The sequence below is a fragment of the Gavia stellata genome, chromosome 9 (assembly GCF_030936135.1).
Source record: "Gavia stellata isolate bGavSte3 chromosome 9, bGavSte3.hap2, whole genome shotgun sequence".
NCBI classification, from domain to species: domain Eukaryota; kingdom Metazoa; phylum Chordata; class Aves; order Gaviiformes; family Gaviidae; genus Gavia; species Gavia stellata.
The window spans coordinates 7,960,902-7,976,160 of NC_082602.1; the positions used below are offsets into that span (position 1 = coordinate 7,960,902).

The 15,259-nt window shown below is 39.6% G+C and overlaps 1 protein-coding gene across 1 annotated transcript in view; it reads left to right on the forward strand.

Annotated features, from left to right (window-relative positions):
• Positions 1-5,588: 5,588 nt before the first annotated feature.
• The window catches only part of ANK3 (ankyrin 3), a 210,247-nt gene continuing 200,576 nt past the window's right edge, over positions 5,589-15,259 (forward strand). Inside the window, exon 1 of the mRNA XM_059821466.1 lies at positions 5,589-5,702. Coding sequence (XP_059677449.1) covers positions 5,589-5,702 — 114 coding nt within the window. The remainder of the gene's footprint in view (positions 5,703-15,259) is intronic.

Genomic DNA, 15,259 nt, shown 5'->3' on the forward strand with positions numbered 1-15,259 from the left:
GGTGCATGAGTGTGTTGTTTCCCTCTCCCAGTTTGTTTGCAGGCAGATTTACCATGCCTGCATGGTGGCCTGGGACAGCGGAAGATTTATTGGTCCATTTTCTTTGCCCTTGAGGGCATGGGCTGAGTGACCCTTGAGTCAGCTTTTGAACAATGTAAGTCTTAAAGGCAAACCAAAATCCGTAGTTGTTTTCTTTAAATGTCATGCCTTAAACTGGAAATTAGTGATGAATTCACAGATGTGTCAGCCATCCTTGTATTGGGAGTATGCTGGACTGCAGGAGGTATAACTTCGTCAGTTAAGCCGAACTGTGTCATCCCTGCATAGAGGAATAGTAACTTTGCACTTAAGTCTGCGAGCTTGAATGTGACTGCTGGTTTGAGCTTAGAAGGCAGGTGATGTACCTGGAGAGTGCTTAGTGAAAAGGATATTCCATGACTGTTTTCTGTGTGGGTGTTTTTGGGCATTTTGAGGTTTTTTTGGGTATTATTTTTTGGTTTGGGTTTGTTTTTTTTCTTGGTAGGACAGTACAAATACCTGCAGCTTCAAATACCTGGCCATTATCACTGCATGTCTGACTTTGTGTCATTTCCAAAGCTTTTTTTAAGCTGTTGTGCCCTAAAGAAGTCAAATAAGAAATAAAACACAATTCAGTAAAATTCCGAATTTTATACTCTAAGTTCAAAGAAGTTAAGGGGTGGTAAGCACTATAAAAATGCTCTATAAAATGCAATTTAGATATTTCCTTTCTCTCCATGTAGTGCATGCATTCCTTTCTGACTCTGTCGTGTTTCCTGAGTTTCTCTGGGATTGTTATTGCCAAAGCAGAATTCTGCTAGAAGAGGCAGGTGATGGGGGAAACTCAATGCAACAAAACAGAAGGGCAAAATAAGCCTTAACTTTTCTTATTTTCCATTCATTTGCTACTTAGCGACCTCGATTTTTCCACATGTTTGGAGATGAGTTCATCCTGCCCTGACATCAGATGTGTGAAAAGGAGATAAAAGTAAAACTACATGCTAAATAAGCTTTCAATCTTGTTTGTTTGTTTTTTCATTTGTTTTTGAGACACAAGGCCTGCTAGGCTAACACGTGAGCAGACAACTTTTATGAGACTCCTTTGAAGGGTTCTTTTACGAGTTAACTAAGTTTCACATAGCACTTTTTTAAAAGCAGAACTTTTATTTCTTCTGCTTAGTCTTCTCCCAAAGTGTTGTTTTCATGAATTGGTGAATCGATATTGCCCTTATTTCTAGTACATCTTGTTCTTTTCTTCTCTTTTTTTCTCACTTCCGCTGCTTTTCTCAGCAAAGAAGCCTCAGAGCAGAGCTATAGCAGCAGAAAGATAGACTCCACTTCCCCCTTTTATCATTTGTTCTGTATCAGATAACTCAGAAATTAAGAATTTAAGAGTAACCTAACAAGAATTGGCTTTATTTTTCTTCATGTGTTTTCCTTTCCTTTGCTCTCTGCTCTTTCTATTCTACCTATAAGGCTTGTTTTCATCTTTGGGAAAATGTAAACATACCTTGTTTACCAGTAAGAGTTGTCATAGTGACCTTTTAGCACTGTGTGTGATTATAAGCCTTTTTTGATCCATAGTGGTCTAAGTAGTGTAAATACTGAATGTTTCTATGGTTTTCCATCTTGCCTAAAAGAGCTTAGATTTTCATAGATCTATTTTTTGGTGTTTTCTTAGTAAACCATTATTTTCATGATTGTCTCTTTTTTTTTTTGTGCTGTATAATTATTTAAAATAAATATAAAAGGGATGGTACCATCTTTGTTCCATAAGCTGCTGACAAATTGATAAATTAACTCCAATAATTAGATTGCAAACACTTTTTCCCCCCCTATAACTTTTTTGTTGTTTTTCAAGATCTGTCTCAATGTTGTGTGCTAATGCTGTTTTGCAGTCTCTCTTGAATCTAGTTTTAAGAGTGGGACTAGCAGGTTAAACTAAACCAAATGACACACTTGACTTTCAAGTTGATAAAAACACTTCCCAGCTATTATTACGACTTTGTGAGTAGGTGAAGCTAAGTCGAAGTTATCCTTGCGCTCACAGACAGTGTAAATTTCCCATTGTTCAAGTAAGATACAGTTTATCATTCCCTGTAACTTTATCAGGACCCTATGGATTGTGCTGAAACACTCATTGGCATTTCATTAACTTTGTAATTAAGGGTGAAATCAAATAGCTTAGTTATTTTACTGAAGTCTGAAAAGAAGCTCTTAATGAAGTTTTCCAGTACCTAATTCCTTTGAAGTGAGTTATGACATACCTGGCATGAAAACCTTCACACTTGTTCAACTTTTGTCTGGCAGTGCCCTATCACCTTCCAATGAATGATGCCAGTTCACCATTTCCCCAAAAGCAGAAGTTGTACATATACAGTCTCTTTTCCACAGGGGTCTGAATCTTTTACTCACACCTTTTTTTAACCTCTTTTCTGTTTGAGACTGTTCCAGCCTACAAGCTACACAAAATCTCCTTAATATTGCTCCAACTATAAAGGATCTTTTTTCTTTTTTTTACTGTGGCTTCACTAGCTAAGACATAATTTCTCAAAATCCTAGCTTGAAAAGGCATTTTTTCTTTCTGAAATGTAATTCAGAAGGAGTTTGGATTCTGCAGTTCGAGCAGGGATTGTAATCCACATAAAAAAAAAAATCTACATGTTTGGTCCAGTTGGTTAATTAGCTGAAAAGATACTTGGGATGAAGCAGGCTTGGCCGACAGATAAAATCCTTGCACTTGTGCATATCTCAAGGGATTGGGTGAGTTCACTTATTATCCTCATTTGTTAGAATTATTATAAAAGCTTGGGCTGCTTTCTACCTGCATAGAATATGGCCTGTGCATAAGGTGGTATTAGGGCTTTTAATCTGCATATGTGCATATTATTCTCTGTGCCAACATTTTAAAAAGTATGCTTCAAGTATTTTAAACATATAACACTTTATAATACATTATTTGTATTTCCATTTAATGAGGTTAGTATGGTTAAAGGGTTTATGGAACGTCACAGGATTAGCTAGAAAGCGGTGAATGACAGCAGCATTCACTTCATTTGTGGCTCAAATAAGAAGTTGGTTACCTAAGGCAAAGGCTCATGAGTCTTCCAAATCCAGATGGAAATGTGCTGGGAATAAGAGGGATCCAACTCTATTGAATTTTGTTGAATCCATTTTCTGTTCTGGTCCTGCTGTATTTTCTAAGCATTGCTAATAACTGTGTTCTGTCAGACAGGGGAACTAATGTCAACTTTATTTTACAGAGAAAGAACTGAGCTTCAGAGAGAATAACTGCCAAGGTCATGCAGGCAGCTTCTGAGCTAGAAAGTGAAGCTTTGGGTGCTTTTTCTTTGCCTTTTTTTTTTTCTTTTTTTTGAATAAGCACAAGGCAGTCTTCCGTTTCCGGCCGAAACTGGATAGTTTCTCCACCAGCCTCCTTGAGATACTTTCTCCAGCCCCCTTAAATCAGCAGCTTTACCCAGTTCCTCTCTCCAGTAGAGCTTCTGTAGTACAATAGAGTCTTCTCACCGCTGCCCTGTGCTTCACGGAAGAGCTGGGTCAAAATCCAGATACCTGCCTGAATGTGGCCTTTGACTGCTTGCTTTAGAGTTGATAAGCCTGCTCTGGGCATCCTTCGGGTATACTCTTTGCATCTTTAAAAATAGAAATAAGTTTATTCAAGCTTCTACAGCACATGGAGAAGTGGGAATTTACTTCTTCTGGTTCAAAACCAGGCATTGCCTAAGTGCAACATTCCTCTTTCCACAACTTTCCAAAGGCAGCATTATATGAGTCTTCAAAAGTCTTTCAGATGTGGAGGAGGAGTTAGGGAGAGGTACATGGTGGTATGTAGGTACAGGGAGTTTTGGATACAGACAGGAACCTGTGGTTTTACTGCATCAGGAAGAAAGGTCCCTAAGGTCACGTAACTGTGGTCTCCATCCTTGAGCATTTCTTAAAAGTCATTCCAAAATAAACAACTTTTTAAACCTAGTTTGTTAGCCTGTGAACAGTAGACAAACAGTGCACTATGTGCTGCATTTTGGACATGCAGTGTGTTCAAAGTAGTTTCTGTTTTGGAAATTTAAAAGGTTATTTAACTTTTAGCCATGGTATGTGAGAAGTAAAGCAACGGATGCATGTCACTTACTGGACCTCAACAACCTGGATTCAGAAAACGTCTCAAGTTCAGGGGATGAATATTTACAACCTTGTGAGACCTCTCTGGATTTTATGTTATATTCCAGAGATTCAATATGATTTGGCTAATTGCACTTCAAATTTAAATTTCCTTCTGGGAAGAAATGCTGGTATCATGTAAAATACACCAGTTTCACTTTTGGAGACTTTTGGTTCTTATCTGTAAGCAATTGGACTGCCTTAAAATGCTAATCTTCATTACTGCAAAGTACACTACTAGGAATACTGGGAAAGGTTAAAAACAGCAATCCTAAGACAAGCTGCTGATTGTTCATTTTTGTGTATAAAAAATATGGTTCCGTATTTACTAGATGCTTGCTCTGTGTTCATCCTAGTAAAAGATCCTCCTGCAGGCCTTAATACTGCTGCTATTTTACCTCCCATAATGAATATTCAAAAGCTGCAGTCATTGAGGACTCAGGTGGCAAAAATAGTAAGATGATTGAAGCAAGCCTTGACATAAAAGCCTAAAAGTACATTTCCAACTACATGCAAATAGTGCCGATTTCCCTTTCTGACCACGTAAAAGAACAGTGCCAGGAAATCTCCCATGAATTAAATGCCTGTTTCACACACTAGTCTGATCGCATCTTTCTTTCTGTATGATGTGTTATAATAAGTATGTTTAAAAAAAAAAAAGGGAAAAAGACAACAGGGCTTTCTGTAATCCTCTCTCACAAAATGTGTTGGAATTGAAAAATGGGTATAAAGGACACACTGTTAAGATATGGCAATGCATGCATTGTTTTCTACATAATGCAGTCAGGGTCTCCATGGTAAAAAGAAATTTTTATTTTATTTTTTGTCACCATCAGCAGTTAACCTAAAGTAGGAGCTGCTCCATTTCATTATAGGTTAAATGTCTTACCATACAAAACTAGCTGAGAAATGTACGTCATTAACACTGCATTTTTTAATAGGTTTTAAAAACATGCTTTAGGATTAGTGAAGAAAATACAATACAGCATATGTTATTGTTCTGGAATTTTTTTTAATAGAAAGCGCTCCTTTTCAGCATTCCCCCTTCAGTGGAGTGACTTAGACACTTCCAGCTGGTGGCAGGGGATACAGCCATAATACAGCTTTCTCTGTCCCAGCTGTCTTTTTCATTACGTTAAATGCATTACGATGGCTGCACTGTTTTATAAAGGTTCAGGTACAGAAAGGTATAGGAAGAAATCTGCAACTATGTATTTTTGTAGTGACTGCAAGCTTCTGTGAGATCTCTGAATCCTGAATGTGTGTGTTCCTGGCTCTGGTCACAGATTTCCTTCCAATCACTGGAACATTTGCTGTAAGGGCTGGCTAAAGGTGCCCGAGGAAATCACCTTTTACAAGGGAGCATTGTTGTAAAGGATTTTTAATGCATTATGGCTCACGCAGCATCACAGTTGAAGAAAAACAGGGATTTAGAAATTAATGCTGATGAAGAAACTGAGAAAAAAAGAAAACACAGGAAAAGATCCCGGGATCGGAAGAAAAAGGTATCTAGATTTGTGCCAAATTCTGACAGGCATTCTTTTGTTTTAATTTTCTTACCTTGCAATTGAAGTATCAAAGCTCGTTCTTGTGTGTAACTTGGTAGCTGTCAGAGTAATTTGTTAACGTTGTAAAATAGCATTGATAACCATGGCTGTGGGGTTTGCAAAGCAATTGAATGTTTAATTGGATATTAGTTGATTGCAGTGATGATGCAGAAGGTGTGCATGCATTTCCCAGAAAAATCACTTGTGTTACTGTGATATGCAAACTGTCTGTGAGTTGAAAATAGTTTGTAACCATGATGTGAGGTTAGATGCTGAGTTTTCTCATAGGTTTAACAGCATAACAATTTAGCTTTACATGCATGTATTAAAAAGGGACATGTGTGGAGGCAAATTTTTTTCTTTGTGTTGGGACTGTGACACGTTTGGCTTCTGAAATATCCATTTTTGGGATAATGTTACAGAAATAAGGTGTTTCAGTGTGTCTCTTTTCCTAAGGGTGAACTGTTCTACAGAATTGAGCTGTAACAATCTGTTATTAGCAACTTTCTTTTGTTTGGGGAAATATGTGACTGAGATCGCAGAGCCTGATTTTCCTCTGCTGTAGATTTGTCTTAGCTGCAGAAAACCCTCCAGCACGGTAGGATCCAAAAAATTCAGTAAGCACTGCATTGCTCATTGTTCAGTTCAGGAGCCTCAGTGTGATTCCAGTCTTACTGTTCCTCTCTAAGGTATAAAGCAAAATAGTTATGGTTTGTGGCATAATGACAGATAAAGAGGCCAGCCACTTTGGCAGCTCTGTGGATATGTCCTTAAAAATGACACCTTGTACTCTGCTCCGTAGAAATAAGGCCCTGCCATGATTTCTTGTCTTTGGCTGTATTTTATTATAATTTTTCAAGAACATATCAAGAAGCCAGTTATCTTAACAGAAACCTGGGTATGTAGTATTTCTGTGTGCCTTTGTGAAATCCCCCTAAGGGGAACTGGGCAATCTTCCTATGCTCAGAGAAGCGGTGCATGTGATTCCTAAATGACATGTAGATTTCCTCTAACATATGTGCATCTTTTGGTTGGGTGAGAGTCAGCATTTCCCTGCCCTTTTCTTTTTTTCTCTGCCATGGCAGTACTACACATAATGAAGAGCACTAAGAAACCCACTGCCTTCTGTTCTAGTGAGCACATGAGGAGACTGTTTAGCTGGCTGCAGTGAATGTGCTGCAGCATGTTAACTGTAGGTATTTTTTCCTGTGTGAATATGTACATACAGATCTTCTGAATTATCTTCCAATATAAAGGAAAGTGTGAAAGTAAGATTCTGTCTTTGGGGCCAATTTTGTGGCGCTGTTGTTTGAAACTGGCCTGAATTAGTAATATTTTTCTTGTCTGCTGTTTAGGTTATGTGCAGGTCTGTAATGTAGCTATCAGGGTGGGGTTTTTTCCCCCACCTGAAAATGAGCACAGCAGCTAAGAATTCTAGGAGCTGGCCTGTCAACCGATGTTTACCTATGGCTTGTGAGCTAAAACGTACAGTCTCTCAGCTAACTCTAGTCATGATGCAGGAAGCCCATGCTGTACTTCATGTGCCCAAGTTTAACAATAGCGTGTCCAACCATATCCATATACTGTCTTTGTGTGAGGGTGCTTTCTCACAGTTTGTAATTAGAACAATATAGAAGGGATGTGGCAGTGAGAGGCTCTTGATTCAGTGAGGTGAGACAATTGCTTTGTGGACAAAAATGCTTTATTGTTTATACAACACAGTGCTGCAGAAAGGAAATCTCTTAGCAACTAGAGTGGCACATGGATAAATATCATTCTATTAATCTCAAATATGTGGATTTTTTCAGTGTTTTATTTCTGCATCTTAAGAATGAGATAAAATAGAGAGCTTTTGCTCCACCAGAGGCTTTTTTTGGGTGTGTCGTGTGTTGTCCTTCCCCCCCAATCCCTTCAAATTTGGTAGCTTATTCTAGTTTCTTTCTGGGTATCCTTGGGACTTTGCAGATTCAGGGCATGTAGAGGGTCTCTTTACTAGGACAGCAGAGTAAAAAGCAGCAATTGCTTCACTTAACATTTATACATTTGGGCATCAGTCTTCTCATAGCAAAGACATGGTTTTGCCACCCAGTACATAGGGCGTAGGAAGTACAATAATTGTGGTTTGCCATTTTGTACTTTCCTGACTATTTAAAACATTTTTCCCCCCAATTTTTCCACTATGAGTTGTGAGTCACTTCTTGTTCCTCTGCACCACCCACAAGCAAGCAGTACTCAGGGGTTTTTTTGTTGATCACATGATATTGCACAAAGCTAACCCTTTGCTTAAGCATTATACAGAAATATCCTTTAGGGTCTTCCAGTCACATTGGAACAGCAGTGAGTGTTAACATTTCTGGATAATTTATGCACTAAGGAGACCAAGGCAGCCAATGGTTAGAAAGTAAGGCTGGTGGGAACACCCAGTGTCCTAGACTTGATGATACCAGCAACAGTCATGCTGATTTATGTCCCTATTTAGTTTGAGGATTGCTGTCTGAGGGTAATATTTCACTGCTTTTGACTGGTTAAGCAATTTACAGTGTAATAATGTTTCTGTTAAGGCTTGCTTCAATACTTGAATGAGAGAAATGACCTTTTTAAAAATATACACAAAACCAAACCCCTGTATTATATCCAATCCCATTTAATTTCAAAGTGAGATATTTTCAAATTGCTGCACTTAGCTCTGTAGAGACTCTCTGCTTCTGTGGCCTATGGGCCCACCACGCTCTTTCTGTTTGCCTGATTTCAGACATTTCTGAAGGTTCAGAGCTTAAATAGTTTAACTCATGCAAGAGAAAGGGATGGGGCCAGCAAGTGAAATGACTACAATGAAGGGTCTGCATTATACAGGTTTCCCGTTCATTCTGTTCAAGTGTGTATTACAGCTTCAAGCAGTTCTGCCTCTGGATGGTTATGCAGTGTCCTACACTGCAAATAGTTTAAGTATGCCCAAGGGCAGACCTGAGAGTTAAATGGTATCACAGGATAAGCCAAGCCACCCTTAACGATAAGTGATTGATAGGATGGCTTGCTTGATTCCTTATAGTGTGGCTCTGTCATGCATAATTTGTTTTGTGAAAACTGGAAACTGTTTATCCTATAATAATGTCTGGAAAGAAATTAGTTGCTTAGTCAGTGCCATTCCTAAAATAAAGGTGAAATCTCTGAAATTTTTTTTATGTTCTCTGTTCAGTACATAGTAGAAGAGAAGGGCAGGTCTTGGCACACACTCAATGATTTATGTTTTATACAATATTCAGTAGGACTGAAGTGGTTTCCATTTGCATGTAGCACTCAGGAGCTAGCATGTTCTCTGGGAGCACAGAATAGCTTGATCATAATGCAAAGCCTGGCTGCTGCCATCTCTGAGATGTTAAAGGCTGTTGCTGTCACATCTTCTGCTGCTGCAAACTTGTGGGCAGCAGGGAAAGTAATGGATGCCAATGTCACAAATCCTGGTAATTTCATCATAAGGCTCACAGTGTTTGAAGATTTTTCTTAACTTTCAGGTATGCTGGAAAAATTGCCCTGCAATTTCCTAATGGGTATAAACTGAAATGCTGTGTCAGGAATGATCAACCTGTAGGTGTGTGGCTGTTCATGTGGCTTTGAGGAGCTTGTGCATCTTCTGGGCTGGGCTCTGCTCCCAACTGCGAGGGCCTGTGGGAGATGGCTTGGACTGCCCAAGGTAGCAGAGCTGGAAACACCAGGGGCAGTGGGACCCCAGGAGGGCATCATCATATCCTAGCTGGGAGAGTCCCACTGTTTCCTTTCCCCTCAGCTCTCTTGGGGCTGCCAAATGTTTTATGGATCTCAGCTGTGTCAAGGTTTCAGCGTAAGTCTCATGAGGTTGAAAAAATTCACCATCTGCACCGACACAATTAACCTGAGCAAAGGGTTGTGTGCAGACTAGCTTCAGTGCAAGTGGCTTCTTCATTTTGGTTCACAGTGATAATTAAGCAGGTTTAAGGAAAACAGGGATAATTCTTTCTCTGACAGGCACATGTTCCTGCAATGAATTTCCCTGTGGTTTTAAAAAGCAATTCGGGTTGGAATTGGTGCAGTTTTCACATGCTAACAAGTCTACCAGTTATCAGGTAAAGCTTGAAATGTGAGTTTCAAGGCTTTTGACTCAAATAACAAGAACAAATCCCCATCCATTTTAAAAAATTTTTAGTTTCATTATTTTTAAACGAAACTCAGGATTAGAGAGATCTACTTCATGGTTTCTGAACAGTTGAACTTGATGGTGGTAGAATCTAGATAGCCTGGGCACAAATGATTGTTCCTTAACTCATTTGTGTTAAGGCACAAACCAAGCACATGTTGCTCTAACATCTGGGAACATGACCTATGGTAAATGAAAAGATTGTGTAGATTTAGAGCCTGAAGGAGAAATTCTTAAGTCAGTGCATCTTTCCTAGGTGCAAGGAAAATTTCAGTCATATCCTTGATTTTGGATGTGATGCTCTGTCAGAGGCAAATCTAATTATATAATGGAAAGATATTTTTGATAGATGTTTAGGGGCACTGGTGGGTGGGTTATCTACTAGAAGTGTTGAATTCTTACCAGCATGGGGTTTGGTGGTGAAAGAGTGTTTCTGCTCAGCTGGAAAAACAATTCCTTCATTGAAGATGACCCCCAAAGGAATGAAAAGATTGTATTGTATTGTGTGGGTAGCGCTACAGCATCATTTGAAGTGGGCACTGCTCAGTGTTACTTTGTTGTTTATAAACCCAGAAAAAACTTCACACTGTTATTCATTTGCATCTTTATTTAGGCAGGTTTAGAACATTCACCTTTTCCTCTTCACCTTCTTGATGCCTCAGAATTGTGTTGTCACAATGGATGGCCATTAGTTATTATGCAAATGTCATCTGGGTTATAAACCACGTTATGCTTAATGTTACCAGCTCATGGTGGGAGGAGATAGGGAAGAGGGAGGACTAACAATGGGTGACCTCGCCGTTATAGGGAGATTGCTCAGTGACTAGATTTAGAGCTGGGCTCTCAGTGAGTGTAAATCAATACTGTTTCAACTACCTGGTTGGTGTTAATGGAATCCTTTATCCTTCTGGTTTATCCACCCAGGTTGGATTTTGTTTCGGTTTTTTGGGAGAGCTGAGGGGGAGGGGGAAATGTCTCTTCTATAAGAAAATGGATGCTTTTCGAAGCAAAAGAAAGTTTAAAGATTATGTTTGGTGAACAGTGATTAAAAAAAAAAAAAAAACAAACACTAAAAAACCACCAAACACCACCACCCCCCAACCCCGAAAACAAACAAAACCCCACAATGACTCTTTATGGTTATGAATATTTAGCAGTGCTTTGACTTTTGGCACAGGGCTGATATCAAGCTAAATTGCCTGAATTGATGGCTTCAGGATAAGTCGTGCGTACTTTGATACAATTCCCCTTGGCCATTCACTAAATGTTTGTTACTGTGAGCCAAAATATTTGTTGACTAGTGGAACTGACTGAGCACCTGCTAAAATTGGGTGTTAGACTCAATCAGAGCCAGTCTGACTGGAACAGGAAGTAAGAACTAGGCTCTTGGTGTATGTGATGTGGGTAGAGGAAAGAAACAGAGAAGAAAAAAAAGTCAGAGTTGTAAGTTGTATTTAAAAAAAATAATTATTTCCCATACAAAGCCTGATGTATTCCCACGTTGATTTGAATGAAAGTTTGGACAATAAAGGGCTAGATTTGCTGCTATTCAGTAATTTGTACAGCTGTTTAGACCACTGGTAGAATGGTAACAGGGATTTTCTGACTGAGGCAGTAGGGCTAGCGCAGGACTGCGTTGAAAGGCATAGAGAGCTGGGCCTTAAGGGTTTGATCGGGCTCAGCATGCCTGTCGAGTTGGAAACCTCTTAGGCCTTTTAGCAACTCTACAAAATAATGCCTCCCCATTAGTGTTAGGATGGGATGTGTGGGGGCCCTTTCAGGTAATGAGCTCAACTGAGATGATACAGCTGCCCCTCATTGTTCCTGTCTTCAGTTATCTAACTTAGGTGATAGCCCTATATATTAAATGGAAAAAGATAGAGGATAATTCAGTGCATGTAAGTGAGACAAGTTAAAGCAATGTCCTCATTTTCAAAGGTATCCAGTATCCTCCAGCCCTGCAGCTTCAGCTGAGAGCTTTGGGCATTCTGCTGATCAGGCCCTGGCATCTCTGGGGGATGTTTGGGATCATATAACACTTTTAAAAATCTTTTTCATATGTCTGTTGCCTGACTGTGGTATTTGTGTGGAGCTCCGCTTTGTTAGCCAGTGCTCTGCGAGGTGGCTAGTTACTGATCTCCACGGAAGAGGTCAGCTTTTGTTTTTATTTTTTACAGAGATTGAAATCACTGAATGGGGACTTGGAAGGGAAGTCCAACAGAATGTTTCTTTAGTATTTATTCAAGTAAGACTAATGTGGACAGGAGAACTAGGTTGAAATAAAAAGATTGTTTTGCTAATTGAAAAGAAAATTCACTCTGGGATATATTTATTTTTAAATATCGTAATTTTGCCAATAAGCTGAAGTTCTCCATTATTTAGAAAGTTATGACTGTTTAGTAATGTGGATTTGTCTCACATGAGATTGTTAGTGCTCTGAGATGTACACAAGCAGTTTAATGCCTTTGTATTATGTACAAGAACTAAAACTTTATTTTACCTTTGTAGTTGCAGGAAGATACAGGACATATTGTACTGCATAGTCACCTTCATCCGAGCATTATTTTAGAAATTTTTTTATGGTTTGTTTTAATGACCTAAATGATGTATTTTACCTAACTTTTGGTGGTTCAGCTATGTTTTATTCACAGTTTTGGATTTTAGCTTATTGGGCGGCTGAAGTTGTGTAATGTATTATATGTTGTGCCATTAGGGTTTATGTATCAATTTTAAATCTCAGTTCAAGTGTTCATTTCAGTATCTTCCAAATTTTTCATTGAAAGTAATTCATAATTAAAGAGAACAGTACAAGGTAGAAGGGGTTTGCTTATGTTTCTGATATCGTAGTTTATGCGGAATATATCCTACTCCACGTTTATCCAGCTGGAATTAATGGGACTTTATAGAAGTAGCTGCTTTTTGATAAAAGTGGTAGTATCCAAGGCCTTTGTTAACACGCTGATTGCTCATGAGCACAAGCAGGAAATAAAGGTTTATACCTTAACAGGTATCCACTACCCCATCATAGCAAGTTGTACAGACACAATGTCTGCATTTATTTCATGGGTGTAACATGGCATGTATCATAGTGCCCAGAGGAGGCTACCTCAACAAAATCTCCACCAGTAGCATTAAACTTGGTGTCTCTGTTGACCCCATCTCTACCAGGAGCCAGGGAGGCTCTCAGGTGTGCCTGGTGCTTCACCCATAGAATTAATAATTTGTAAATAGAAAAAACCACTGTGGTCTTGTCAATTGCTTCCCTTGTGAAGGAAGGGACGCATATGTCACATATTGTCACTTTGGTACCTGATCCAGCGTCAGTGGAAATCACTGCCTGCTTTCTGCAAAGTCCGTGATGGCTTGTAGAAAATGGTGGGGTTTACATTCAGAGCAGATTTCTGAACAGCTCTCAGTTTTGGTGTGTATCGAGGGAAAATCACTGGTCACTAAACGAGCTTGAATTACATTCATGTATTCCATACTCATTTGTAATACCCCTTCAAGCACATGTGTATCAACGGGATGAGGATGAGGGTATATGTCAATTGTTTGTATTTTTGTAGAATATGGAAGGTATTTTTGAAAGCAGAAAAGTATATCCTTTATTTGTGAAATCTTGTAAGCTCAGGTCTGACCTACAGCCCTATCCTTAACCCTTTGGCCTTTTGAAGTAAGATGTTACTAAGTATCCAGGCTCTGCTGGAGTAAGAGAGTTGGGAGGGAAGTCAGAAGAGGAGACAGGTAGTTGCTGAATTCTGCATGCTGTGAAAGGATTTCCTGGAGCTGCTGAAGTGGCTGTTTTTGTATAATCATATTTTAAAAGTAAGCATCATGATTATGCAAATCCTTGAACTCTGATAGACTACAAGCAACTGGTAACCAATCTGAATTCAAGCACTCGCATAGTTCACTAGTACTGGGGAGCAACCATGGGGTGTAACACAAATACTCTTCTCTACTAATGATGATGTGATCTGCCAAGCTGGGGATGGTGCTCTGATAGTAAACAGCTGCTTGCATGGCATCCTTGTGCTCTGATTGCTGAAGAGTTCGGCCTGAGTGCAAAAACTCATACCCTCTACAAGTAAAGGATTTATACACAGCAAAACATATATGTAATACACATGCTATGTGAGTGAGTTTGTATGTGTGCACGGCAATAGCAGGAAGGGAGGTAGTGGTCAGGGATTTGGTTGCGACTCCCCACCTGTGTGCTTTGTACCAGTCCATCCATAGCCCTGAGTCAGGTATCTCCAAAGTCTTCCTGCTTCCCACAGTTAGTTTCTGTCTGTGTTAGGGAGCACTGACATTGGGAGAGGTTGCGTGGTGCTGTAAGGGATTTAATTTCAGAGGAAGCATGTTCCCTGTGCTCCCGTGCAGCGGCTCCTGGAAAGCCAGGCTCAGCCCTTCACCAGTGCTGTTGGTCAGTCTGGGTCCGTAGGGAGAAGCTGTTCACAAAGTTGTTAGTGGTGTTTCCACAAGTGTACACTGTGTGGGTGTGTGCAAATAATTTGTTCCTTCATTTATGTAATTTACAGTGTGATTCTGTTCCATTGCTGTCATTGATTCCTAAAGGAATTATAAATAATTTTTTTTAATGAGAAGACAATTTGAAAGAACAAGTCATTAACTAGAACAGATCAAAAAGTTAAATGGTCTTTTTCAAAATTCTGCTACTTTTCTTTCGAAATTCTTCAAATGACAGCATCACCAGCAATTTCTGCATCACGTTCTGAGCTCACAAAGCTCAGAACAATTCACAACTCAGTGCAGTTGTTGATATCTACCTTTCAGTTAGAGCACACTGACTTGCATGTTCTGAAGAGCTTTCCTTAAAGGCTGTATTAAAATGAAAAACCACAGTGATGCTATCCTGTCTGTACCCTCTAATAAACCATACTTTTACCTGCCCTATTTGGTGTTGGTAGAAGATATAGTTGTGGAATTCACTTTCTGTTCAGCACATCGGTTTATGTTCTGGGGGATTACTTTTAAATGTCAGGACGCAGGATAACTCCATCATTGACTTCCTTCAGTTAAGCAAGATTGTCACAGCTAGCTGGGCAGTTGTCCTGTCCCAGTGATATGTCCTGTCCAGTGATGATGTCACTGTCTCCCATAGTATTCTCCTGGAGAAGCTGGCGGCTCGTGGCTTAGACAGGTACACTCTTCGCTGGGTAAAAAACTGGCTGGACGGCCGAGCCCAGAGAGTTGCGGGGAATGGAGCGAAATCGAGTTGGCGACCGGTCACAAGCGGAGTCCGCCAAGGCTCAGTTTTGGGACCAGTCTTGTTTAATATACTCATCGATGATCTGGATGAGGGGATTGAGTGCTCCCTCAG